The sequence below is a fragment of the Ascaphus truei genome, chromosome 2, assembly GCF_040206685.1.
Source record: "Ascaphus truei isolate aAscTru1 chromosome 2, aAscTru1.hap1, whole genome shotgun sequence".
NCBI lineage: Eukaryota > Metazoa > Chordata > Amphibia > Anura > Ascaphidae > Ascaphus > Ascaphus truei.
In genome coordinates, this window is record NC_134484.1 from 204749539 (window position 1) to 204777067 (window position 27529).

General features: G+C 44.0%; 1 protein-coding gene across 5 annotated transcripts in view; it reads left to right on the forward strand.

Moving 5' to 3' along the window:
• PIGN (phosphatidylinositol glycan anchor biosynthesis class N) overlaps positions 1–27529 on the forward strand; it is a 318676-nt gene that overhangs the window by 148537 nt on the left and 142610 nt on the right. For all 5 annotated transcript variants that reach the window (XM_075585879.1, XM_075585877.1, XM_075585878.1 and 2 more), the window contains 4 exons: positions 10141–10240; positions 10335–10427; positions 20225–20316; positions 25176–25287. In XM_075585879.1, the coding sequence (XP_075441994.1) occupies positions 10141–10240; positions 10335–10427; positions 20225–20316; positions 25176–25287 (397 nt within the window). The remainder of the gene's footprint in view (positions 1–10140; positions 10241–10334; positions 10428–20224; positions 20317–25175; positions 25288–27529) is intronic.

Sequence of the window (27529 nt, forward strand, 5' to 3'; positions counted from 1 at the left end):
GGGTCTCCGGCAGCTCTCAGTATGGACCAACCATGTCCACAGGGTATCTAAAAAGAAAAAAAGAGGAGAGAGCGCACGCCCATAGCGTATAAAAGTTTTAATGAAGGGGGGAGGGGGATAGAGGGGGGTAAAAAACGCACTTACAAAAAATGCATTAAAATCAAGCATATGTGATATACATAATCACCACCATCCGGTTTAGCTGAGACTCTTGGGGCACTCCTAAGCTCCGTTGGTAAGGGGCAACGTCACTGCAGGTTCCAGGGCTGGTAGCACCATCCGGTCAAACTGCAGGCTTCAGGGGCCGTCCCAGGCTCCGTTGGTAATGGAGAAAGTTAGCCGTGACTGACGAAACGCGTCAGGGAGCGTCGTGACGTCAGACGCAGAGACATTGGAGTCCACACCAAGCGCTGGAGCGTATTGATCCAGGCACGAGTGCTAGAGGCAGCATTACACGGGACCTCTTTCTTGGACATTTTCATAGCTTACCTGCTTTGTGAATCTGCTGGGACGGTGCTCCATTACCAACGGAGCCTGGGACGGCCCCTGAAGCCTGCAGTTTGACCGGATGGTGCTACCAGCCCTGGAACCTGCAGTGACGTTGCCCCTTACCAACGGAGCTTAGGAGTGCCCCAAGAGTCTCAGCTAAACCGGATGGTGGTGATTATGTATATCACATATGCTTGATTTTAATGCATTTTTTGTAAGTGCGTTTTTTACCCCCCTCTATCCCCCTCCCCCCTTCATTAAAACTTTTATACGCCATGGGCGTGCGCTCTCTCTTTTTTTCTTTATATATATATATATATATATATATATATATATATATATATATATACCATAATAATAATATCTATATATATATATATACTCTACTGAATATATGCCTTTGTATACATGCATACCCCGCATTAACGTACGCAATGGGACCGGAGCATGTATGTAAAGTGAAAATGTACTTAAAGTGAAGTACTCCCCATTTCCCACTTATTGATGCATGTACTGTACTGCAATCATCATATACGTGCATAACTGATGCAAATAACGCATTTGTAATAGGCTCTATAGTCTCCCCACTTGCGCACAGCTTCGGTACAGGTAGGGAGCCGGTATTACTGTGCAGGATGTGCTGCCAGGCGCATGCGTGAGCTGCTGTTTGCCTATTGGGCGATATGTACTTACTTGCGAGTGTACTTAAAGTGAGTGTCCTTAAACCGGGGTATGCCTGTATGCATTTTAACTTTTATGCCTATATACTGTAGATTGCGTGTACTGATTGATCTGTGTGGTTGATTGAAGTGCTGTTGGTTAAAGTGTGTGCAGTTAGAACCAGAAGGAAAGGGAAGTACTGGGTATACTAGCAGGGGTGGCTGTTTTGGGGGAGTGTGCAGTGGGTTAATCTATTTTTAAAGTGTGCTGTAATTTGAAGCCTGTAACTTTTTTTCCCCTTTCTCCTGCCTGAGGCAGAGTGGGTGTGGTTGGTTAATTGGCTGGCCTAACACACCTGCAGTGGGTGGGGTTAGTTAATTGATAACCTAACACACCTGGTGGGTGTCCCTATTTAAACAGAGGCTTCTAACGAATCCTGAGCTTGCGTGTACTGATTGATCTGTGTGGTTGATTGAAGTGCTGTTGGTTAAAGTGTGTGCAGTTTGAACAAGGAAGCAGTTAAACAAGGTATAGTTTATTGAGTACAGTTTACTGTTAGTACTTCTAAACTTCATAGTTGCTAGAATGAGCAGGATTGAAAATGCCACTCAATGCACATCTTGCCACATGTATGTGCACTTGGAGCAGCTGTTCCAAGGAGCATACCGCTGTGAGAGGTGTGAGAAGGTGGTATCTTTAGAATCAGAGATTGCTGATCTGAAGAGGCAACTTGCAATATTGAGGGACATTGGCAATCTTGAAAGGGAATTAGAGCTCACTGAGCAGGCCCTTGCTTCGACTAGTGGTGCAGATGGTGGCGCTTTTAGTGAGGAGCAGGTAGGTAGCTTAGTTGCTGTTAGTGAGGAGCAGGTAGGTAGCTGGGTGACAGAAGGGGAAGCAGGGGCAATAAGGAGAGGCAGGTCGTTTCTGAGCTGACACATCCCAATAGATTTGCCATGTTGAGTGAAGATATTGGGAATGTTGAGGCAGAAATGGCAAGGCTGGGGGAGACTAATTCCTCTAGCAGCCTGGGGAATAGTTCCTCCAGCACAGTGGGGACTCAGGATGCTCAGATGCAAAGAAAGATTGTGGTGGTAGGGGACTCCATTATTAGGAAGGTAGATAGGGCAATCTGTTGCCGGGACCGCATGAACCGAACAGTTTGTTGTCTCCCGGGTGCTCGGGTTCGGCACATTGCGTATCGGGTAGACAGATTGTTGGGGGGGGGGGGGGGGCTGGGATTGACCCGGCGGTCTTGGTACATGTTGGCACCAATGACAAAGTTAGAGAAAGATGGAGGGTCCTAAAAAATGATTACAGGGATCTAGGCCAAAAGCTTAAGGCAAGGACCTCCAAGGTAGTATTTTCTGAAATACTACCAGTGCCATGCGCTACCACAGAGAGACAGTCAGAGATCAGGGAGGTTAATGCATGGTATACTGGACACCTAACAAGCTCCTATTGAACCCCCAAAATAACCACAACATATATATAAGCATATGAGTGTCACAGAGGAGTGCTACTGAGCATGGCAATATATATTTAAAACCAGAGACAGGTTAAAAGGTTAATGCATGGCTAAGAAAGTGGTGTAGGAAGGAGGGGTTTGGGTTTTTTGAGCACTGGGACTCCTTTTCTGAGAGGTGCCATCTATATTCTAGGGACGGATTGCACCTCAATGAAGAGGGATCTTCTGTGCTATGGGGGAGAATGCTAAAAAGGTTGGAGGAGATTTTAAACTAGGATGGAGGGGGGAGGGGAATGAAACAAATAATGAACTAAATGGAATAGATGAGGATACAAGGTGGTATGGAGGTAGAATGGGGGCAAGTGCAAGTTTGACAAGCAGTGAGATACCCATAATAAAGAGAGATAATACTAGAAAACTTCTAAAGACTAAACCAAGTGGGAGCAGAAAGGAAGGAGCAGATAAGATAATAGTACAGGCTGAAAAAAACCTGAAATGCATGCTTGGTAATGCAAGAAGCCTGACAGATAAAATGGGGGAGCTTGAATTAATAGCTACAAGGGAGCAGTATGATATCATAGGCATTACTGAAACATGGTGGGATGAAACTCATGACTGGACTCATGACTGGACAGTTAATTTAGAGAGGTATTCTCTTTTTCGGAAGGATCAAACAAATAGAAGGGGAGGTGGAGTATGTCTATATGTTAAACCAGATCTAAAATCTATTATAAGGGATGATGTCTATGAAGGGAATGATGAAAATGTAGAGACTTTGTGGATAGAAATTAGCAGTGGAGGTAAAAGTATATAGAAAATGTTTGTGGGAATATGCTATAAACCACCAAATATCTGTGAGATTGAGGAAGCTAAAATACATTTGCAAATGGAGAAGGCATCAAAACTGGGTCATGTTTGCATAATGGGGGATTTTAATTATCCAGACATAGACTGGGGCAATGAGATTAGCGTTACAACAAAAGGAAACAGGTTTTTGGGGGTGCTTAAAGATAATTATATGACCCAAATTATTGAGGAACCAACCAGGAGAGGGGCAGTTCTGGATTTGGTCATATCAAACAATGTAGAAGTAATAACAAATATTCAAGTCCTGGAACATTTGGGTAACAGTGATCATAACATGGTCTCATTTGAAATAAATTATCAAAAAACAGATTACTTGGGTTCAACAAAGACTTTAAACTTTAGAAAGGCAGATTTTAATAAACTGAGGTCTAATCTAGTAGTAATACAATGGGATGATGTTTTTGCAGGGAAAAATGTAGAAGATAAATGGGCAGTCTTTAAAACATTGTTAGAAAAACACACTTATCAGTGTATACCCTTGGGTAATAAGTATAAAAGAATTAAGTCAAAACAAATGTGGCTAAATAAACAGGTAGGGGAGGAAATGGACAAGAAGAGGAAGGCGTTTAGATTCTTTAAGTCAGAAGGGACAGAGACATCGTATCAGAATTATAAGGAATGTAACAAAAATTGCAAAAGGGCAATCAAATTAGCAAAAATGGATAATGAAAAAAGGATTGCAATAGAAAGTAAGGTCAACCCTAAAAAGTTCTTTAAGTACCTTAATAACAAAAAAATGAGAAAAGAAAATATAGGACCCTTTCAGTGTGAGATGGGTAGGCAGATTATTGGAGATAAGGAAAAAGCAGAGGTATTAAACAAATTCTTTGCCTCTGTGTTTACCAGGGAAGAATCAGGTTCAATAGTAGTGCCACAGGAGGAAGCCACAACCTCCATATTAATGACCAATTGGTTAACTGAGGAAGAAGTTCATAAGCGACTTGAAAAAATTAAAGTAAATAAGGCACCTGGCCCCGATGGCATACATCCAAGAGTTCTCAAGGAGTTAAGCTCAGTAATAGCAAAACCATTATATTTAATATTCAAGGACTCCATTTCCACAGGCTCAGTACCACAAGATTGGCGTAAAGCAGATGTGGTGCCTATATTTAAAAAGGGAGCTAGATCACACCCAGGGAATTACAGACCTGTAAGCCTGACTTCAATAGTAGGGAAACTACTTGAAGGTTTAATACGGTATAATATTCAGGAATACCTAATGGAAAACAAAATTATTAGTAATAGTCAGCATGGATTTATGAAGGATAGATCTTGCCAAACTAACCTTATTTGTTTCTTTGAGGAGGTAAGTAGGAATTTAGACCAGGGTAATGCAGTTGATGTGGTCTACTTAGATTTTGCAAAGGCTTTTGATACGGTTTCACACAGGAGGTTAGTGTACAAAATAAAGAAAATTGGACTCAGTAATAATATATGCACCTGGATTGAAAACTGGTTAAAGGACAGACAACAGAGGGTTGTCATAAATGGAACTTTTTCAGGTTGGGCTAAAGTCGTGAGTGGAGTACCTCAAGGATCGGTACTGGGACCCCTGCTTTTTAACTTGTTTATTAATGACCTTGAGGTTGGGATCGAGAGCAAAGTCTCCATCTTTGCTGATGATACTAAATTGTGTAAGGTAATAGAATCAGAGCAGGATGAAATTTCTCTTCAGAAGGACTTGGAGAGACTGGAAACGTGGGCAGGTAAATGGCAAATGAGGTTTAATACAGATAAATGTAAGGTTATGCATTTGGGATGCAAGAATAAAAAGGCGACTTACAAATTAAATGGAGATATATTGGGGGAATCCTTGATGGAGAAGGATTTAGGAGTGCTTGTAGACAGCAGGCTTAGCAATAGTGCCCAATGTCATGCAGTAGCTGCAAAGGCAAACAAGATCTTATCTTGCATCAAACGGGCAATGGATGGAAGGGAAGTAGACATACTTATGCCCCTTTACATAGCATTAGTAAGACCACACCTTGAATATGGAGTACAATTTTGGGCACCAATCCTAAGAAAAGACATTATGGAACTAGAGAGAGTGCAGAGAAGAGCCACCAAATTAATAAAGGGGATGGACATTCTAACTTATGAGGAGAGGCTAGCTATATTGGATTTATTTACATTAGAAAAGAGGCGTCTAAGAGGGGATATGATAACTATATACAAATATATTCAGGGACAATACAAGGAGCTTTCAAAAGAACTATTCATCCCACGGGCAGTACAAAGGACTCGGGGCCATCCCTTAAGGTTGGAGGAAAGGAAATTTCAGCAGCAACAAAGGAAAGGGTTCTTTACAGTAAGGGCAGTTAAAATGTGGAATTCATTACCCATGGAGACTGTAATGGCAGATACAATAGATTTGTTCAAAAAAAGGTTGGACATCTTTTTAGATTGGAAAGGTATACAGGGATATACCAAATAAGTATACATGGGAAGGATGTTGATCCAGGGATTAATCCGATTGCCAATTCTTGGAGTCAGGAAGGAATTAATTTTCCCCCTTAATGGGGTTTTTTGTTTGCCTTCCTCTGGATCAATAAGTAAGTATAGATATAGAATAAAGTATCTGTTGTCTGAATTTAGCATAGGTTGAACTTGATGGACGTACGTCTTTTTTCAACCTCATCTACTATGTAACTATATGATTGTTTTGTGCTAATCACAGCATGTTATAGATGTAGTTCTGAATGAATTCAACTGGGCTTTGAAATTACTTTGTCCAGGCTCATAAACACTGCAGGGTGTGTGGATGTTTTAAGAAACAGAAAAAAGAGATATCAAGGTAACAAGGTCTTATTTTTGAGGGAAGCCTGTTCCCATAACTACAGTATGTACAAACATATGCATGGATATCTTGAAGGGGTCTTTTCATCCTAAAGACTGCAAAATTAATACAGGGTGATAAAGTGCAATCAGAGAAAATACACTTTTAACTTCGAGCTAACGATTGCAGATACAGTGAACATATTTAGAAACCGATTGGTTATCAAGGTATATACAGTATGTAGAATGTGTTAACATTTAAAGCTGCAGTTCAGTCAATATCCTGCATGTGTGTTTTTTTTAATAAATCAGTTCTGTAGTAAGAAAAAATACTTTTAGCATTTTCTGTTTAAAAACAACAACTTTGAAAGCGGAATTTTCTAGTATTCTATTTTAACAAGCATTTACTAAGGCACTGCCCCTTCATGTCCTGTCACAAGCCCTGGCACACCCTTTTGTCAGCCTTGCCCTCCCTCTCTCTAAACGTGCACTAGCATGAGTGTCTTGTTAGTTTCTGGACACACACACACACACACACACACACACACACACACACACACACACACACACACACACACACACACACACACACACACACACACACACACACACACACACACACTACACCGGGTATATCAGCTATATAATATATATATTTTTATTTTTTATTTTGGACAAATCACACAAAAATCCTGCCTTGTATAAAAAAAAAGAAATTGAATCAATTCCTAGTAAGAACAATAACAAAAACCTTTATGAGAACGGTTTATTTATTGTATTACTTTTATACTTCACTACAATCAGTCTTTGTTTCGCGCGTGTGTGTGTGTGTGTGTATATAAGTCACTAATTTAGAAAAAAAATGAGATGTAAATTAGTGGGGGGGGGGCACCTCCAAAATAGTCCCCTTTGCTGGCGCCACTCACCCCGAGCCCCCCCCTCCAAACACCTCCAAAACAGTCCACCTCGTCGGCGCCACTCACCCCGACCCCCCCCCCCTGCCCCAAACCACCTCCAAAATAGTCCCCCTTGCCGGCGCCACTCACCCCGACCCCCCCTGCCCCAAACCACCTCCAAAATAGTCCCCCTTGCCGGCGCCACTCACCCCGAGCCCCCCCTGCCCCAAACCACCTCCAAAATAGTCCCCCTTGCCGACGCCACTCACCCCGAGCCCCCCCCTGCCCCAAACACCTCCAAAGTTGCCCCCCTTGCTGGCACCACTCACCCGAGCCCCCCCCCCATCCAAACACCTCTAAAGTTGCCCCCCTTGTCGGCGCCACTCACCCCGAGCCCCCCCCCTCCAAACACCTCCAAAATAGCCCCCCTTGCCGGTGCCACTCACCCGAGCCCCCCCTCCAAACACCTCTAAAGTTGCCCCCCTTGCTGGCACCACTCACCCCGACCCCCCCCCCCCTCCAAAATAGCCCCCCTTGCCGGTGCCACTCACCCGAGCCCACCCCCCTCCAAACACCTCTAAAGTTGCCCCCCTTGCCGGCACCACTCACCCCGACCCCCCCCCTCCAAAATAGTCCCCCTTGCCGATGCCACTCACCCGAGCCCCCCCCTCCAAACACCTCCAAAGTTGTCCCCCTTGCCGGCGCCACTCACCCCCATATATTTATATAAATACATACAATAAAGACATACAATACAAGGAGGGGTACACAAAAGGGAAAAACCTTACCTCAGTGAGATCAAGACACTGTTTGCCTCCTGCTTCTCCTACTGCACCACGTGATGGGATCGGGAGCGAGCACGCGTCACTGGGAGGCTCATGAATATTCATGAGCTTCCACTGACTGACAGAAGCAGATGAAATACATTCCCCGTATTTAAAGATGTCACCAAATTTCGCCGATCAATACATGGAGAATGAATTGACTGGCAGCTATGCAGTTCTTTAGGTAATTAGAGATTGCCCACATGAAACTATTGAATTAAAAAAAAAAAAAAAAAAAAAAAAAGACTGAACTGCAGCTTTAAATCAAGTTTTGGGTGCATACAGAAATTGACCTATTGGAGTCAGAAATATGTATTTTCCTTTGTAAAACAGAATTTGCAAATGCGTCACTCACGTGTAACTTAGCTTCCTCTGAATCAATATAAACATAAGCATCCTATCTAGTGCTTAGAACGGCTAAACTCAATAGACTAAAATATTTTCCAGCGACCTTAACACCTCTGTTACTTTGAGTTTGTTTACGTTTGCCCTTTATTGTAGCTACTCTTAAGTGGTTAATGGGGCATAGGCACTTTAGATCAGTGTTTGGGATAGTATGTGCTATGATTGGTTTGCTACATCAGGCATACGACATACAGTATAGTATATTTTATTACTCTAATTCACACCTCTGAGGAATTAAGTGCTGGGTTCTAACTGGAAGAATTGAGTTATAGAGCTTTATAAGGGCACTTTTTGTACTGAGCTGAATTGGTATAGGGGGTAATTCTATATAGTCTGATGCAGTTCAGGTGGTTTTCTATTGTCTCTAACTTCCCACTCTTCTACTTCTATCCATATTTCTTCATCTCTCCTACCCTCGAACCTATGCTAGTGCCCAGACAACCCAACCACTATTTACACACACCTTTACGAATAACTTCTACACCCCTCAATAAAAAATACCCCCATAAATCGTCTTCTCATTCTCTCTCTCTCTTTCTCTCTTTCTCATTTCTCCTAAACCTGGAACCAGCTATATACACCCCTGCCCACACCTCCCTGCTACCACTTTCGCTGCCCCTCTTTCTCTGCTAATAGTGTTACATGGGTTAATTTAATACCGACCAACCTTAAAATTCACCTCTTAAATGACGCATCCCAATACATCCCACTGTAGACTCATGGCTACTCACCCACAATCACGCCTACAAACCATTGTGGACAAGCACTGCCATAAACAGCACTTATTCCCTCACCTGCTGTCTCTCTATCTCCCAATATACCACTTAGATTGTAAGCTCTCCGGGGCAAGGATTTCTTTTTCTACTGCCTGACTTTCTTGCGCTTATTGTATTGTTATAATTCCCTGTATTGTCTTTGTAAAGCACTGAGTACACTGCTGACGTTATGTAAATAAAGACATACATACATACAACCTGTATATAGAATAAACTCCATATAGTGATTAGAATTTGGATTCCAGTTATTGGAAGCTAAAATAAACACAGCACGGCATTAACCCTTAATGGGTTAACAGGAAGTTTGTGCCTTGAATATAGGTGAATTGGGTAAAGATCCAAGAGGAGGAAACGTTGGTTCTGTAACTCCGTCCTATGAATAGCTGTTTTCTGTTTATCTTTTGAGTTGTGTCCCTGGCCTTATGAACAAGTCATATATTGAATAACAGTGTTCAGGCTGAGTTATTAACTAATTGTGGCTCTGTGGCACGAGTCCAAACTATTACTGTTCTGCTTAGCTCAGCTCTGCCTGCTGATATTGTTCAGAAGACACTCCAGGCCTTGTGCTACTGCTGCTTTTCCCCATTAAACTGCTTGATAATACAGTACATGGCAGTGCTTAAGGGTTGAATCAAAGCATTAACATTTGTTTCACCACTCGTGGTAATGCATCACAGGTAAAATAGTTTATAAGGTGTATTTGCCAGTTAAGACCAGGATCCATTTATTTTGTTCTGAAATTACTTTTCTAAGCAGCATGGCCAAACACATTCGAGATATAATATATGAAATATTTAAACTTGGCTTCCAGAGGATCCATTTATCCTCCGGTGCACTGCGTCCTCTGACAGCCAAGGTGTGAACCCCAATGAAAGTCTTTGCTCTGCAGTGTTGCTGGTACCTCCAGCTAAAAAAAAAAAGGTATTGGAAATAAACAATTTTGTTACTTTTAAACAATGGAATATATTGCTATTTTTCAGATTCTGGGTTTTCCGGGAGCTTATAAAATACGTTTTGACTGTTTCACCGTTTGGGACTTTGGGATTTCTTCTCGTCATTGCCTTGGGTATTGAAATATTGGTGAGTAAAAACGCACAGGAGAAGCAGGTTTTAATTTGATTATAAAAACACCATTTAACTAGATGTTTTTCTCTTGCTGGAATCTCTTGTATAGGTCCTCAGCTTCTTCTATCGCTCCGTGCTTACAGTCGGTCTGATTGCATTTGCTTGCTGGCCAGTGGTGACACAGATGTGGGCTCGAGCCAAGGTACTGCATACATTTGCTAAGAAGGCTATGATTGGCTTGTAGATGAAGAAGAATATGAACATAAAAAGAGTGAATCGTGAAGACAAAATGGCCGTGGGGTAAGGGCTTGCTCCTGCAGCCAATAGAAAGTTGTAACGTCTTTGGGAGAGGACGTGGCAACTTTCTGTTGGTAAACTCCATGGGGCATATTTTGGCAGGTTAATTTTTTTTAAATTTGGCGGGTTAAATAAGCCAAACCACTAAACCAGGGTACTAATAAATAACATAGTACTTAATGTGTAATAGTATGGGTACTATCCTCCTGAAGACAGGTGGTAGATGGTACAAGCCCACTCACCCTCAGTCTCATCGGCAGGTTCCCCTAAAAATAAGCAATACTCACATCCTGGTGGTATTTTTTTTCTGTGTCATAATGATCTCCAAAAACTATACAGTGCATCTCAGGAACCCTGGGGTACCCGGAGTTTGGGGGACCTAGTTCAGGAAAGGTTCAAACAAAAAAATAACGGGTTACATATGGAGGATTCATTATTATTTTTACACAAATCTGACACTAATAAGCATGGCCGACTTGTCCCCAACTGAAGGAGTTCTCTCCCCTTTTCTTTTCTGGCTGTCTGGTATGGACAAAGTGGGGTATGGGAAAAGAAAACCCTTGACTGAGAAACAATTCACATCCAGGGGTCGCTAAGAAATACAATTTGTACTGAATTAAAAAAAAATGAAAGGAAGGCAGTTAAATCTTAGCTATTAGCATGGTTATAGTCCGTGGTCGACAAATCACCCAAAAATCTACTCGCCGAACAAAAAAAATCTACTCGCCACCTAGTCCCGCCTCGCTTTAAAAAATAAATAAATTGAATAAATTCCTAATAAGAACAACATTCGTTTTTGACATAAGTTTATTTTTTCTATTACATTATACTACAATTAGTCCTGGTTACGCGTGTGTGTGTGTGTGTGTGCATGTATGTGTGTGTATGTGTGTGTATATGTTGGATTTACAAAAAAAAGCCAAATGTGAATGACTAGTTTCCTGCACCCTTTATCCAGTGTCTGGATGCCCCCGCTTCACAATATCTAAAGCAGCAATCCCATCTGGGATCTTACCTGATCCGCAGTCCCTCAATGTCCAGGTACCTCATTCCCCCAATGTTATAAGTTGGAGGGGAGGCGTTCCCTACCTGTCTTCTGGATTAGGGGGGATTCCGATGTCTCCCGTCTGGCGCTTGAGAGTCAAATCTGGAAGAAAGCAGTATAGGTTATTTCGGTGTAGTATAGGACAGTTAAGATATCCAGATACAGAGAGTGGGGGGGGGGGGGGAGAGACAGAGAGGGGAGAGAGACAGAGAGGGGAGAGAGACAGAGAGGGGAGAGAGACAGAGAGGGGAGAGAGACGAGACGGGGGAGAGAGACGAGACGGGGGAGAGAGACGAGACGGGGGAGAGAGACGAGACGGGGGAGAGAGACGAGACGGGGGAGAGAGACGAGACGGGGGAGAGAGACGAGACGGAGAGAGACGAGACGGGGGAGAGAGACGAGACGGGGGAGAGAGACGAGACAGGAGATGGGGGAGACCAGAGAGAGGGGCGATGGGGGAGACCAGAGAGAGGGGCGATGGGGGAGACCAGAGAGAGGAGAGACGGGGGAGACCAGAGAGAGGAGAGACGGGGGAGACCAGAGAGAGAGAGACGGGGGAGACCAGAGAGAGAGAGAGACGGGGAGACCAGAGAGAGAGAGAGACGGGGGAGACCAGAGAGAGAGAGAGACGGGGGAGACCAGAGAGAGAGAGAGACGGGGGAGACCAGAGAGAGAGAGAGACGGGGGAGACCAGAGAGAGAGAGAGACGGGGGAGACCAGAGAGAGAGAGAGACGGGGGAGACCAGAGAGAGAGAGAGACGGGGAGACCAGAGAGAGAGAGACGGGGGAGACCAGACAGAGAGAGCTGGGGTGACTCACTGGGGGTGATTGACTTGGGGGGGGTGTGACTGACTGGGGGGTGACTGACTGACTGGGGGGGTGACTGACTGACTGGGGGGGTGACTGACTGACTGGGGGGGTGACTGACTGACTGGGGGGGTGACTGACTGACTGGGGGGGTGACTGACTGACTGGGGGGGTACACACACACACACACACACACACACACACACACACACACACACACACACACACACACACACACACACACACACACACACACACACACCCATATACACACACACACACACACACTCTCTCCCATATACACACACACACACACACACTCTCTCCCATATACACACACACACACACACACACACACACACTCTCTCCCATATACACACACACACACACACACACATTCTCCCATATACACACACACACTCTCTCTCTCCACACACGGGGGTAGGGAGAGGAAAGGCCGTGACCAGCACCCCCCCCCCCCCCCCGCGTGCCTATCTCCTGCTCCGCGGGACCGGGGAGAAGCGGGGACCTGGGGGGACATCCCCGCTCCCATCTCCCGCCCCGCGGTCTGACACAGGGACAGGGGGGGACATCCCCGCTCCCATCTCCCGCCCCGCAGGCTGAAACAGGGACCGGGGGGAAGCGGAGACCTGAGGGGACATCCCCGCTCTGCGGGCTGACACGGGGACGGAGGGGGGGAAGCGGGGACCTGAGGGGACACAGCACTGGGACGGCTGGGGCTCTGCCCACCGCAGCCTCCCGGCCCGGGATAGCTATCTCGGCTCTGCAGGGGGTGGTGTGTGCATGTGTCCGCGTGTGTCCCCCTTCCCCCGGTACCTGGTCCGTTGCCGCTGCCTCCGCCTCGTGTCCTCCGCTGCCTCCGCCTCATGTTGGCATCAGGAGCACTCTCCCCCCCAGTCCCCGCAACACTCCTAGTGGCTCCTGTCTGGTGCCTGCCCCTCCCACGCTCCTGTAGTATGAGGCTAAGGGGGAGGGGGCTGACGCTGCTCATGTGGCGCGCTGCTTTAGGCGCGCGGCCATTTTAAGTGCAGTTGGAGGAGGAGAATGCCAAAATGCTGCCCCTCCGAAACAACTCGCCAGGGGGTAAAATGCAGTCGCCCCGGGCGTCCAGGGGACCGTATTTGTCGAAGACTGGTTATAGTTGTTTAAGAAACCAATTGGACTGTTAAATTCTTATTTTCTGTTTTCTCACTGGCTGCATGAGGTTGCACTTATAATTGCGTCCCCTTTACTGCAGACCTAACTGGGAGGAGCTAGTCTTTGCATGTAGCTGCAAGTAGATCTTGCTTTGTGAACAAACACCATCAGAGAATTCAAATGCGGGTTCAAAAGTTGTGTTACTTAATTAAAGGCCAGATTTAAGTTGGTGAGGTTATGGACCAGTATCCCACGTTTTTCTACTGTGGACAAGCTATCTATTAGCACTGGTGCAGTTATTGTTTACTGCATTCATTGGCTTGTGCTCTTAATAGTAATTTGATTTCTAAACCTGGAACTTATGATTCTTGGATATTTTCACAACTCTTGTGCTAACACCTCCTCCTCCTCTATTGATCTCTCTGTGGGGGTACCCCAGAGCTCTGTCCTGGGACCTCTTCTCTTTCCTCTGTACACACTCTCTCTAGGTGACCTAATAACATCTTTTGGGTTTAATTATCACCTCTATGCTGACGACACACAAATATACTTTTCAACACCCGACCTTACACCTGCTGTACAAACCAAAGTTTCTGAATGTCTCTCTGCTATATCATCCTGGATGGCCCTCCGCCGCCTTAAACTCAACATGGCTAAAACAGAGCTCCTCATACTTTCTCCCAAACCTGGCCTTACTACCTCCTTCCACATTACTGTTGGAACTACGATCATTCACCCAGTAGCCCAAGCACGCTGCCTAGGGGTCACACTCAACTCCTCTCTCACATTCAAAACATTTCTAAAACCTGTCGCTTTTTCCTCCGCAATATAACAAAGATATGCCCTTTCCTCTGTTGCTCGACTGCTAAAACTCTGACTCAGGCCCTCATTCTCTCCCGTCTTGACTACTGTAACCTCCTGCTGTCCGGCCTTCCTGCCTCTCACCTGTCTCCCCTAAAATCTATCTTTAATGCTGCTGCCAGAGTCACGCTACTCTTTCCTAGATCTGTCTCAGTATCTCCCCTCCTGAAATCCCTCTCCTGGCTTCCGATCAAATTTTGCATTTCACACTCCATTCTTCTCCTCACTTTTAATGCTTTACACTCTTCTGCCCCTCCTTACATCTCAGCCCTAATTTCTCGTTATGCACCATCCCGACTCTTGCGTTCTTCTCAAGGATGTCTTCTTTCTACCCCCTTTGTATCTAAAGCCCTTTCCCGCCTTAAACCTTTTTCACTGACTGCCCCGCACCTCTGGAATGCCCTTCCCCTCAATACCCGACTTGCACCCTCTCTATCCACCTTTAAGACCCACCTTAAGACACACTTGCTTAAAGAAGCATATGAATAGCACTGTGGCTGATACTATACACATGATACATAAAGCTTGGCCCCCTGCAGACGCACTTACCAGAACTCCCTCCTACTGTCTCTGTACGTTCTCCCTACCTACCAATTAGACTAAGCTCCTCGGGGCAGGGACTCCTCTTCCTTAATGTTACTTTTATGTCTAAAGCACTTATTCCCATGACCTGTTATTTATATTACAGCTCAACCCTGTTATAGCGCGGTCTTCGGGGGCCACCCGATCCGACCGCGCTAGAACTGGGGTCGCTCTAATTTTTTTTCAAAATGGCCGCCGCGTGCCTGATCGGGAGGGAGGGAGTAAGGAGGGAAGGAAGAGGTGGCCAGAAGCCCTACACGTCCCCCAGCAGCGGCCCTCCGAGTCCAGCCGCAACCTGCTCCTTACCTCCCACCACCAGCATCCCCCTCCACCGGCATCCACTTCCTCCCTCCCCTGAGGCCCCCACACCTACCGGCCCTCCGCGCCTGCCCTCCGCGGCATAATCAGTTTTGGGCCTAGCCCACGCGGCCCTCCGAGTCCCAGCCTGCTCCTCACTCACCCCCTCTACCGGCATCCACACCACCCCCCTCCTCCCGACACCCCCTCCTCCCGATACCCCCCTCCTCCCGATACCCCCCTCCTCCTGACACCCCCCCCTCCTCCCGACACCCCCCCCCTCCTGACACCCCCCCCTCCTCCTGACACCCCCCCTCCTCCTGATGCCCAAGTAATCTGTTTTTTGATAATTTATTTCAAATGAGACCATGTTATGATCACTGTTACCCAAATGTTCCAGGACTTGAATATTTGTTATTACTTCTACATTGTTTGATATGACCAAATCCAGAACTGCCCCTCTCCTGGTTGGTTCCTCAATAATTTGGGTCATATAATGGTCTTTAAGCACCCCCAAAAACCTGTTTCCTTTTGTTGTAACGCTAATCTCATTGACCCAGTCTATGTCTGGATAATTAAAATCCCCCATTATGCAAATATGACCCAGTTTTGATGCCTTCTCCATTTGCAAAAGTATTTTAGCTTCCTCAATCTCACAGATATTTGGTGGTTTATAGCATATTCTCACAAACATTTTCTTTATACTTTTACCTCCACTGCTAATTTCTATCCACAAAGTCTCTACATTTTCATCATTCCCTTCATAGACATCATCCCTTATAATAGGTTTTAGATCCGGTTTAACATATAAACATACTCCACCTCCCCTTCTATTTGTTCGATCCTTCCGAAAAAGAGAATAACCCTCTAAATTAACTGTCCAGTCATGAGTTTCATCCCACCATGTTTCAGTAATGCCTATGATATCATACTGCTCCCTTGCAGCTATTAATTCAAGCTCCCCCATTTTATCTGTCAGGCTTCTTGCATTAGCAAGCATGCATTTAAGTTTTTTTTCAGCCTGTACTATTATCTTATCTGCTCTTTCCTTTCGGCTCCCACTTGGTTTAGTCTTTAGAAGTTTTCTAGTATTATCTGTATTTACTATGGGTGTCTCACTGCTTGTCAAACTTGCACTTGCCCTCATTCTACCTCCATATCACCTTGTATCCTCATCTATTCCATTTAGCTCATTATCTGTTTCATTCCCCTCCCCCCTCCATCCTAGTTTAAAATCTCCTCCAACCTTTTTAGCATTCTCCCCCCTAGCACAGAAGATCCCTCTTCATTGAGGTGCAATCCGTCCCTAGAATATAGATGGCACCTCTCAGAAAAGGAGTCCCAGTGCTCTAAAAACCCAAACCCCTCCTTCCTGCACCACTTTCTTAGCCATGCATTAACCTCCCTGATCTCTGACTGTCTCCCTGCGGTAGCGCATGGCACTGGTAGTATTTCAGAAAATACTACCTTGGAGGTCCTTGCCTTAAGCTTTTGGCCTAGATCCCTGTAATCATTTTTTAGGACCCTCCATCTTTCTCTGACATAGCGGGGATACATATTTTGCTCGGTGTTCATGCCCCTGTATCCCAGACGCCGGAGCAGGAGGGTGGCATGGATGTGATGAATGGGACCTTCGACCGCCTTCCAACACCAAGCGCACCCCCTCCACCAGAAGATTTTGTGTACATGTATGCCTTTGAGGAGGAGGATAACATGACAACCCCGTCAAGACCACGCCAGGAGACAACACGGCAACTAGGACAGGAGGAAAGCTTCTTCCCAGACAACCTACCCTTGCCCGCCGCCACAAGCACACCCGCTCCTAGAAGAACACCCGCTCCCAGAACCCAACCTACATAAGCTTGCATCGATACGGTGCCCGACATCATCCTGCGCGAGCTGCCACCGGCACTCAGGGAGAAGTATAGGGTGATGAGTGCTGGTTTACCCCAGAAGTATGCCATGTTAATTTTTAAGCACCACGTGTCCTACTTGGTGTACTGCGGGTGGGTCTACAATGTGAACTACAAAGGAAATCGCAAAAAAAGGGCGCTTCCTGAAAATGTAAGAAGGACTATTGTGGAGGAATTGCGGCGCTATTTTCCAATTACAGATCCTTTAATGAACATCGTTCGAGACTCCATTAATGGCATTTTGCGCCATACAAGTCATCGGCCCTGGAAGGACAATCTGGTGGGGATCGCATTTGCGTGACTGTTCAACTGTTGTTTATTTTTTGTAAATGTTTTGACTTTCTGTACTTTAATAAAGGAGATGTTGCGTTTTTTAAATTTTATGAATAAAGAATTTGTTTTAATAACACCATACTGTTGTGTTGTACATGTTTTGACTTTCTGTACTTTAATAAAGGAGATGTTGTGTGTTTTAACTTGAATTAATAAAGAAATGTTTTTCCTTACTGTACACAGGACCTGCACAATTCCAGTCCCCGAGGGCCGCAAACAGGCCCGGTTTTCAAGGTTATCCTTACAACCGGGGCTGTTACGGCCCTCGAGGACTGGAGTTGTGCAGGCCTGACTGACTGTAAATGTTTTGACTTTCTGTACATAAATGTTTCCACTAGCAGTAAACCATACACCTGTTGATGTTTTGAATTGCTGTACACTTAAAATGTTTTTAAATTGTATTTGTAAATAAATGTTTTTGTACTTACTCCACCAATAAAAGAAAATGTTGATTTGTTTTAAATTGTTCCATTGTCTCCTTTTATACTGTAACAAAATACAGCGTTTCTAGAACATACTGTACAGTACAGTCCAGGCATTCTGTACTGTATACTGTAGGCATGCTCAGTACTGTACATCACAAGAGTATTACAACAATACATGCTGTACGGGATAGAATACACATATGTACTGGAATACATGTAGAATAAATGCATACTTTTTATTTTTTCGGGTTTATTATACAGTATATATAAAAAAAGTATTATATACGGTCTGAAAACAACAGCATACTGTTTCAGGTTTTCTATCCTAATCAATAACAACGGCCACTAAAATGTAGACTCCGGTACATGTTTTTTTTTTACTCAGATTAAGCAATGTGCAGGCATTGTAACACAAAGCGATATTATCCATCAAAATCCCTCCATTTGCCGTTTTCCGCATGAGATGACAAAGTTTTCTTTTCTGAGGAACAAAAAAAAGTTAAAGTTTTACTGTAATGGTCAGTCAGTCCGTCCCCTAAAGAAGTTCCCACAGTCAGTCCCACCAATAATTTTCTCGGGGGGCGTCTCCTGTTCCCATGCGCATGCGCCTACCGTCGATGTGATGACACGCATATGCGTTTCAAGAAGGTTCCAATGCACATGCGCCTAGCTTTTCACCAATTGTGCAGTATCTACTGTAGAAGCTGCTCAGCCAATGATATTGCTTACAGGAGAATTGCTTGAGTTTTGAATCGCATTGATATTGATATTTTCAAAATAAAAAAAACCAGAATAAAATACGGCAACATTACTCACCATAGACTTTCCCAATCAGCTGGCGCTGAGCCACTGCCAGTCCCGTATTCTTGATCATACACGTCGTTGACAGGTGACAGCGGGACTACTACACCTGTAGTCAGCTGATGAGGCTGGAAATCGCTTAGGTACATGCAAGCTTGCTAGAATCTGTACGCAAAATCCGGCTCAGTCAGCAGGTATCCGGGCGGGAATAGACAGCAAGGGTTGCCGGTCACCAGGTTTTCACTGACGGTCGGACCGTTATTGGAAGCTGTCGCTGTCGCATTGCTTGCCAGCGACTGACGTTTCTTAGTTGTTTTAACACGACCTTTCGCCTTTTGCAGTCTCCATGATCATAGATACGGGAAAAACCCAGTGATACACACCAATACCCTCCAATAACATCAAGGATCAATACGAAAAAAACATGGATCGCTACATAACCTTTTCCTTATTGCACGCTTCCACACGTGAGCATCTGGCGAAAATTTGTAAAAGTCATAGTTTTCGATAAAATACTGATAAATTTGAAAAACTGTTGCCATCTTATCATCTGTTGCATTAATCGCGGCCCATATTAAATAAGCGTACTTTCTGTCGGGTTTTTGGAACACGGGCTGCATTTGTGCACTCATGGTGGGACTCAGGACAATAACCAGACCAGAAACTGAGCTTGTCTTTCTTTAATATGAAAAGCCTAAATTGATACATTATTGTAACTTCTTCCTTCAGTCCCAAGGCCAATTTACAATGGACCACTGTGGTATTTTTTTAAACACCTGCAAGTCGACACATTACTGAAGCGCATGCGCATTACAATTCATGAATATCTGCCATCTGGCGGATACGCGAAGAATTGCAACCAATTAAATCCGAACCATTATCAATAAACACATTAATCGCGCATTAACCGCGGCTGTGAATGCAACATGAATGCGGTCAGAATGCGGCATGAACGTGGTGAAGTGCGTGGCATTCGGAAAATGCAAAAACTCATGTCGAGACTAGATCTGGGAAGTAGATTTCCTGTCTATACAGTAGGCCGTGATTATACCGAAAAATGCGCGTGGCGTCGTCTGGAGCAACGCTTCCCAGCGCCAAAAAAAATAGTATGCATCCCCGTAAAGTGCTTACAGTATACCTACCGTGACTGTCGCGCCGCCTGCTACTGCAATGCGGGCGACAGTTGAAGCTTTTTCCAAATTTGTTTTCTGGTTGCGACGGCAAATGCACGCATTGCAGTGCATCTGTATAATCGAAGCCTTACAAAGCGTTCACAAAGTGCATACAATCTACTCTACAATTCTTCCTGCTGCTAGAACTCTGCACTTGGAAGAAAAAAATGCATAGTGGACATTGCTTCCTGAAGTGTGTGTAGGAAACAGTAGGGTGGATTTTGCTGTTCTGTCAGTTCTGTTTGTGTACATGATCTCCCACAGAGCTGTTACCGATGTTTACTTGCCTCCTTTTTTTCTTGTTGCAGATAACCACTCTGAGTTGGGTTCTCTTATGTTTGCTGCTGGCAGTGTTTCCCTTGATGCCTGTTGTTGGAAGGGAGCCTAACATCTCTCTGGTGTAAGATCAACATTGTCTTCCTCAAAGCTTTATAGCACATTTAGTACGCACTGATTCAGGGAGACTTGTCATACACATGAGCTATTTTACTGTGGAAAACACTGTGTGACAAGCATCGCTATTTCAATAATGAAACAAACTGCTTGCTCTGATGGACTCTTGATGGTTATTTTAGTGTGCATCAAATAGACCCAGAGAATTGGTAACTTGAATCATTTTGTGGCTTTTAATTTACTGCATGCTGCTTGTTTCCCAAGTGCTAACTCCTTCGATTATATCTGCAAAGTGCATCTACTCTTACAAATACAGTACATTTGGAGAGTTGCTTTTCCCAGTTTGCCTTTATGATTACTACATTTTATTTCCCCCAAATAAATGGCATTCCTGCTCTCATCTCAAAGTCTTTTTTTCCCTTCAAATACCTTGATTACTATGTGGTTCAGTGTGTTGGCAATTTAGTTTAATTGAAGCAATCTTACATAGTCAGAAACTTAGCTTAAGGTGCAGAAAAAAGTGAGCTTGTAAATGCATAAAGTGCCAGAGGGCCCTGCAACTCATTATAGGAACCTTGGCACTAGGAGTAAATGTATTTCAAATTACATTTGGTACGTAATATTTTTGAACAGCGTTTTGATGTTCTAGGGTATGGGAGACATTATATAGCAATATTGTTGATCTTACATTTACTGTAGCGTATGTATTTCTGACTTCATGGTCAGCACTAAAGTATAAATACACACATCAGAAAGTGTTAGCAGCCACAAAATAGCATTCACCATCAGGTATCATCCCACCGCTTCAACACTTCACAATTGCCGCGGGCACTATTCATAGCAATGGCATCTCAGACTTGGAGGTTTGGGTCAAGAGTTAAATGAGAACAAAAGAAGCTAATATTATTCTTCATCACCGTAACCCCTCCCCTAAATCCTCCTAATGTTCCATAAGCCCAGCTCACATACTGTTGTAAGCGAAATAAAATCAAACCAAAATATCAGGATACATTGAGGTTTAAATAACTTAACATAATGTGATTGCCAATATTAGCTTCTTATTCTGATTTTTATGTTATTTAAGCTACAGTTATATTTTGTGTAAGGAATTTCCCTAAACACTTTTTTTTTTTTTTTTTTTTTGTGGCTAGGGAGACCGGCAAACACATCATAGCGCCGTTCTGAGCCTTCTGGAAGTGAAAGGGTTAAAGCACGGGTCTGTTGTTTCATGCTCTGTAGATCTGCCAGCTTACTAATCAAAACAAAAATAAAATCAATATCGCTGTGCCTAAGTGAAGAACAGAATGCTGAAACACGGCTGGAAGCATGTAGTTAGCTGAGAAATAAACTGGAGCTGCAGGAGTAAGGGACACAAACAGCAAGTAGATGAAATGCTTAACTGTAAAATTAGACTCCACCTGAAAGCCTCAAAAAAGGCTTACCCCCTCCGGGATGCTTCTGATGTTCTGCAATCTTCAGGAAATCAAAATGCCCATTTACAAAGATGGGTCAGTGTCCCATTCATTTACTGTCTTCTCCTCCCTTGTTCCCATGTTTGCAGTCCTAACACTTAAGTACATCCTAGGACCAAAATGATCCAGTGGAAGTCACGTGTAATCATTTAAAATGTAGGGGAATAACATATATTTTTACAAAAATAAGACACTTTTAAGCATTTTTAAGACTTTACAGATAGTTTATAAACATGGTAAGGTGAGACATGGGAGAGATTTGAGTTCCTTTACTTCAGTGACTTTCAACCTCTTTTTGGTTAAGGAACCCCAGAATTAGATTGTGAAATTCTGGGGAACCTCAACCCTCTCCCCCCGTCTCTCACCTCCCCCTATGGCTACGCTTAAAGTGCCGGCGACGGTGACATCAGGCTGCGGTCGCTGTAAAAATCAAATTGAGAAGACTTGCAGCGATGGCGACCAAACCGTCGCGCTTACTGTAAGCGCGTGCGTCAGCGACAATGCATTTGTTTTGATGCAATGTTGCATGCTGTCGCCGGCACTATAAGCACAGCCTTACTCTCGTCCCCCTCCCTATCTCGCGCTCCCCCTCCCTATATCTCATCCCCCCTTCCTATCTCTCGTCCCCCGCCTCTCGTGTCTCTTCCCCATCTCTCTTCACTCCCCCCTTTCGCTTTCTCTCCCTCTCACACTCCCCCCTTGCTCTCTCCCACCCCTCTCACACACACTCCCTTCTACACACACTCTCCCACCCCCTCTCACACCCTCGCTCCCCCTTAGGCCGCGCTCATGGTGGCGTCATCGCTACGTGCGTGCGCACTTCCGGGACTCTTACCTGATTTCCTATTGTAGTTACTCAGGTGCCCGCGGCGCTGCGCGCGTCGACGCTGCTACATTTTGGCCCAACCAAGTACATTTGAGATTTTGGGCTGCAGTCACGTGACGTCAGCATCACGTGAGCTGGTTCAGCCAATGAGGATGACCCCGCCACGCCCTCGATCGCCTCACCAATCTCCTGCAGCCTAGTGCACACATTGCTGGGGCTGCAGGAGTGCATGCAGTGACGCGCACAGTATCGTGCACCCGTGTCACCACCATGAGCTTGGCCTTACACTCCCTCACTCTTCTACACACACACACACACACACACACACACACACACACACTCCCCTTCTCTCTTCTATACACACACTCCCCCCTCTCTCTTCTACACACACACAGACACACAGACACACACCCTCTCTTTTACACACACACACGCACACACTCTCCCCCACTGTTCTACAAACACACACTCTCCCCCTCTGTTCTACACACAAACCCTCTCTCTTCTACACACACACACAGACACACTCCCCCTCTCTTCTACGCACACACACACACTCCCTCTCTCTTCTACACACACACACACTCCCTCTCTCTTCTACACACACACACTCCCTCTCTCTTCTACACACACACTCCCTCTCTCTTCTACACACACACACTCCCTCTATCTTCTACACACACACACTCCCCCCTCTTCTACACACACACACACACACACACACACACACACACACACACACACACACACACACACACACACACACACACACACACACACACACACACACTCCCTCTCTATTCTACACACACACACTCCCTCTCCCCCTCTCTCTTCTATACACAGACACACACTCTGTGTCCCTCTCCTACATACATACATACATATATATAGGAAGGATAGCAGTGACCGGGCGGTTGCTGCTGTTGAGCCCGTTAGCCGCTGGGTCACTGCTGCGTGGGGTGCCGCTAGGCCTGGGGCAGCTGGAAGAGTTTTCCTAGCTGTCGCCCCCCTGGCGGCCGCGTTACTCCTGAGGTGTGCTCTAGCTACTCCATTTTGTTTGATATCACTATATGCAGAATAGGAATTTGCACAGGCAAAGCCTCACTCCCTGCTCTATTCTTACAGTACCTTTATGGTCCCTCTAACAGGGACAGGGCGAGCTAGAGGTTGGGTAAACATTGGTCAACAAGCTATTCCGATGTTCCGATAATAAAAATGTTCTCTTAATTTCCAAAGATACCAAAAAAAGCCAAATATTTACTTCAATTATGCTTAAACTTGCGAGATTACACCTTGAAGACCCTATTGCTGCTTGGGTTTGGGAAGCCCACAAGTGTTGGGGGTTTGCTGCTTCACTATGAGCGGTGTTTGTTGACGAATGACCTTTCTTGCCGTCTGCGGTGATTATTTCCTTTTGTGCAGTGGTGCTGTGATTGGAGCGAATTCTGCCAATTGTTTTCTCGCCTTCTGTACAGTTTTGAACATGACTGCCTTGCCTAAAATTTGCAGTCTCTCTGATTTAGAAAATTATTTCTAAGGTGCTGATTTATTTAAACAATGTTTTTATAGCGAGCACTGCTGCTTCAACTAATATTGAGGTTTTCAATGGACCACCTTTTGTAGGCAAAGGGTATTTACCTTTCTTTCCTTTGTAGAGACTCTCAATATCACTGTGTGTCCTCCTATTATTCGCAAAACCTCTGGTTATCCTTATTGAGAACAAATGTCCTTTGTACAACCATTTGCTAGGTAATCCCAATGCCCTCGCGTTCTTACTAGTCTTGTGCAAATATTAACTGAAATGCCAACTTTGGCCAACAGCAGTTTTTTTTTAAATGCTGTTTCTTACCTGAGAAAATGTAAAGTCAGGCAAACTGCTCACGTAAGCAAAATGGCGGTGCCCCTCAACAGGGGAAGCCGTAATCATTGCGTTCTGGTGGTAAGGGCTGGTATTCACAACAAAACAAAAATCCTAAATCAACAATCAGCGCGCTGAATTTTTATTACATTTTCTTTTGTTCCTGGGCATCCTATTTGTCCCTTGCTGCTCAGCAGATTGTTTTTCATTCCTCCAGCATTTTCTGGATCATAATAGGGGGGTTGCTAATTTCATTACCAGCAAGCCAAGGAATAAAGGGAGCGCAGCATGTAACTCACAGCTTTCTCAGTTGCCTCTAGCTGTGTCCTCTCTCAAATGCATACTGTAGATGAGCTCATGTAATGAGGAAGCCTTATTCTCCAAGCATACTGTATACTTTTTTTCTTTAAAAAAACGTATCAATGAGTTATTGGTGTATTCTTTTTGGTTTTGTTGATTTCCGTGGCAATTCATGGCATATTATTCATGGCATAATTCAAAGCCATTTGAATCCATCTCTGGAAACCTGTTTTTACAGCATCTGTATCTACAGAGGGGAGAATGTCGAAATTCAAGAGAGTAGGGAAAGCCGTTTGTAAGGGTACCCCAAAAAAGCAGTGCAAATTACAGCTATAAAATACCTGGGTTATTGGAATAGATATGTAATAGTATGTGATATTTAATGTTTATTTATTTATTTATTGCAGCACTGGTGCTGGGCTGCTCGGGCTTCTGATTTCCTCAGTTTTCCTTGTGCCTATTTGGAAAAGCAAAGACACATTTGTGGCAGACCGAGACGTGACTGTGCATATCTGTCAGGTCAGTATAATTCAGATACGTTAGGACGAATCGCCGTCTAGGGCAGGCATTCTGGAACCGAGAAAATCTAGAGCATTTTCCCTTTTGCCTTAATTCCCCAAATAAAAACCACTTACAGTACAGTACATTCATTTTATATCAGATTCTTTAGGCAGAAAACTAATGTAAATGTAAGAGGGCTTCATTTTTCCCACTATGAAAATATGAGTAATGGGCTCTTTCTCTGCATGGCTGTTCTTGGGCTTCGCTACACAGCACTGGGGAAGTCACCTTTTTGGAAGCTCTTGAAAAAGCTGCTTTGTTTCCATTTTTCTTTTTTGTTTGTTTTGTTTTGAGTTTCCGATTGTGGAAGTAGGCGACATTTCAAACACAGCAGATTGTTTTCAGCGTAATGTTTTTATTTGGTATTTTGATACCTGTTAGAAACAGTCTAAGCTTCCATAATTATTACATCTTTTTGATTTACGCCGATTCTTACAGTTTTATAGGCCAGCATAACGGCGTAATGATAATATTAGAAAACGTCATCTTGTGATGTGTGAGGAATTGTGGCCTGTGTGGTTCGGGACAAATACATTTTGTAATTTAATAGACAAGTAAATGCAAATAACTGTATTTTTTTTTCTGGGTGTTTACTCATTAGTCTACTCTGTGAAAGAAACCCTTTTCTACCTAGAGTCATTTTAGACCTTACATGGTAGCTGGATTAGGATTCTCATGCCAGCATCAGGTGTTAAAGCAGTGAGACGTGATGTGATATCGTACAGTATATGTTTTGTTTTTTTTAATTAAAAAAATATATATATATCAGTTCTGTAGTATTAGATAAGTGACCTTTTTTTTTTTTTTTAAATGAAACTATTAAAGGAGAAATCCAAGCATTTTCCCCTTCTTTTCATTATTTAATACAGGTTTGAAGCAGGGGATCTCTGGTGCTGACCCCCATTAATTTCAGCTCTGGAGGACCCCCTGCTTCCAGAGATACTTACCTTCGAAGGGGGTGTCTGATCTATCTGATGCAGTTTAAAGCCCCCAGTCACATGGGCCAATAGTAAGCTGCACTGGATGATGTCACTGTTTCCCATTGGCCTGCAGGGCCTGAGAGCTTTGAAAAGCAAACACATAGTGAACCACTATGGAGGTAAGTACCTCTGAAGGCAGGTGTCCCCGGAGCTGAAATTAATGGGGTTAGTCCGTAGTTGGTCCCGGCCTGTGACTTGTACTTGAGTATATTTCTAGGAAGGTATATTCAGCCCACGGTAGCACCAAAGAAATGGTGATACATAGAGACAGAGTCTACAATGATTTATAATGGAAAAAGAAGTACATGCAATTCTTGGCAAACACAACAGTGATCTGTCTTGACATAAAGTGAGCATTGGGTGAAGAATATCCAAACATAGTAAGATGACTTTTGATGTTTTTGAGCAGGATATAAAAGAGTTGTGTTAATCACTGATCCAGAAAGACGAGCCATTGAATTACAGTATAACTGGCCTTTTCTTCACCATCGACACTGACACTTTGACCATTCCTGACAGATTTAGCCTTTTGAACACTGCAGTGCCAAATGTGACTTCAAAACAATACTATTGCCTCCCTGGCACTGATATAGGGTTAACATCTTCTAAAAACCAGATAAGTAGAATGATACATCATTTAGAAATGGTGTAATAGATTTGCCTCTGAGAAATAGAAGGGCTAAGTTTATTAATTGCTTTTAAACTCCTGCAGCTGCTGTAAAGGTTCCCATGAAATGAAACCTGCAATAGATTTGCTTCTGTAGAAGTCTCTGTGGACTTGACCCGAACATTCCATTTTTAGCATACAGTGTACAATTTAGAGCCGGAGGCAATGTCTTTCTCAGTACATGTTCCATACATGCAAAGCCCCAAAACTTTTAGGCTGCAATAAATTAGGAAACCTAAGGTTATTTCTTACGTAACCGCATTTTTTTTTATTGGCTTGAAAAATGTGTACTGTACTTGCATAGTAATGAATTACATATATATTGTTAATGCAATGTACAGTAAGGGGTTCATGTACAGATTCTGAAGATTACACATTAGTGTAACAATTCATATAATATAACAAATATCCAGTGGTCTAATGACTTACTGTATGTCATATGCAATTCCTACAGCATGTATACAAGACATTATTATTATTTAATTTTTTTCAAGCATAAACTCTTTTGATGAAGGAGACCACACTGACTCCCATAAGTTATCAGCAATGGAAA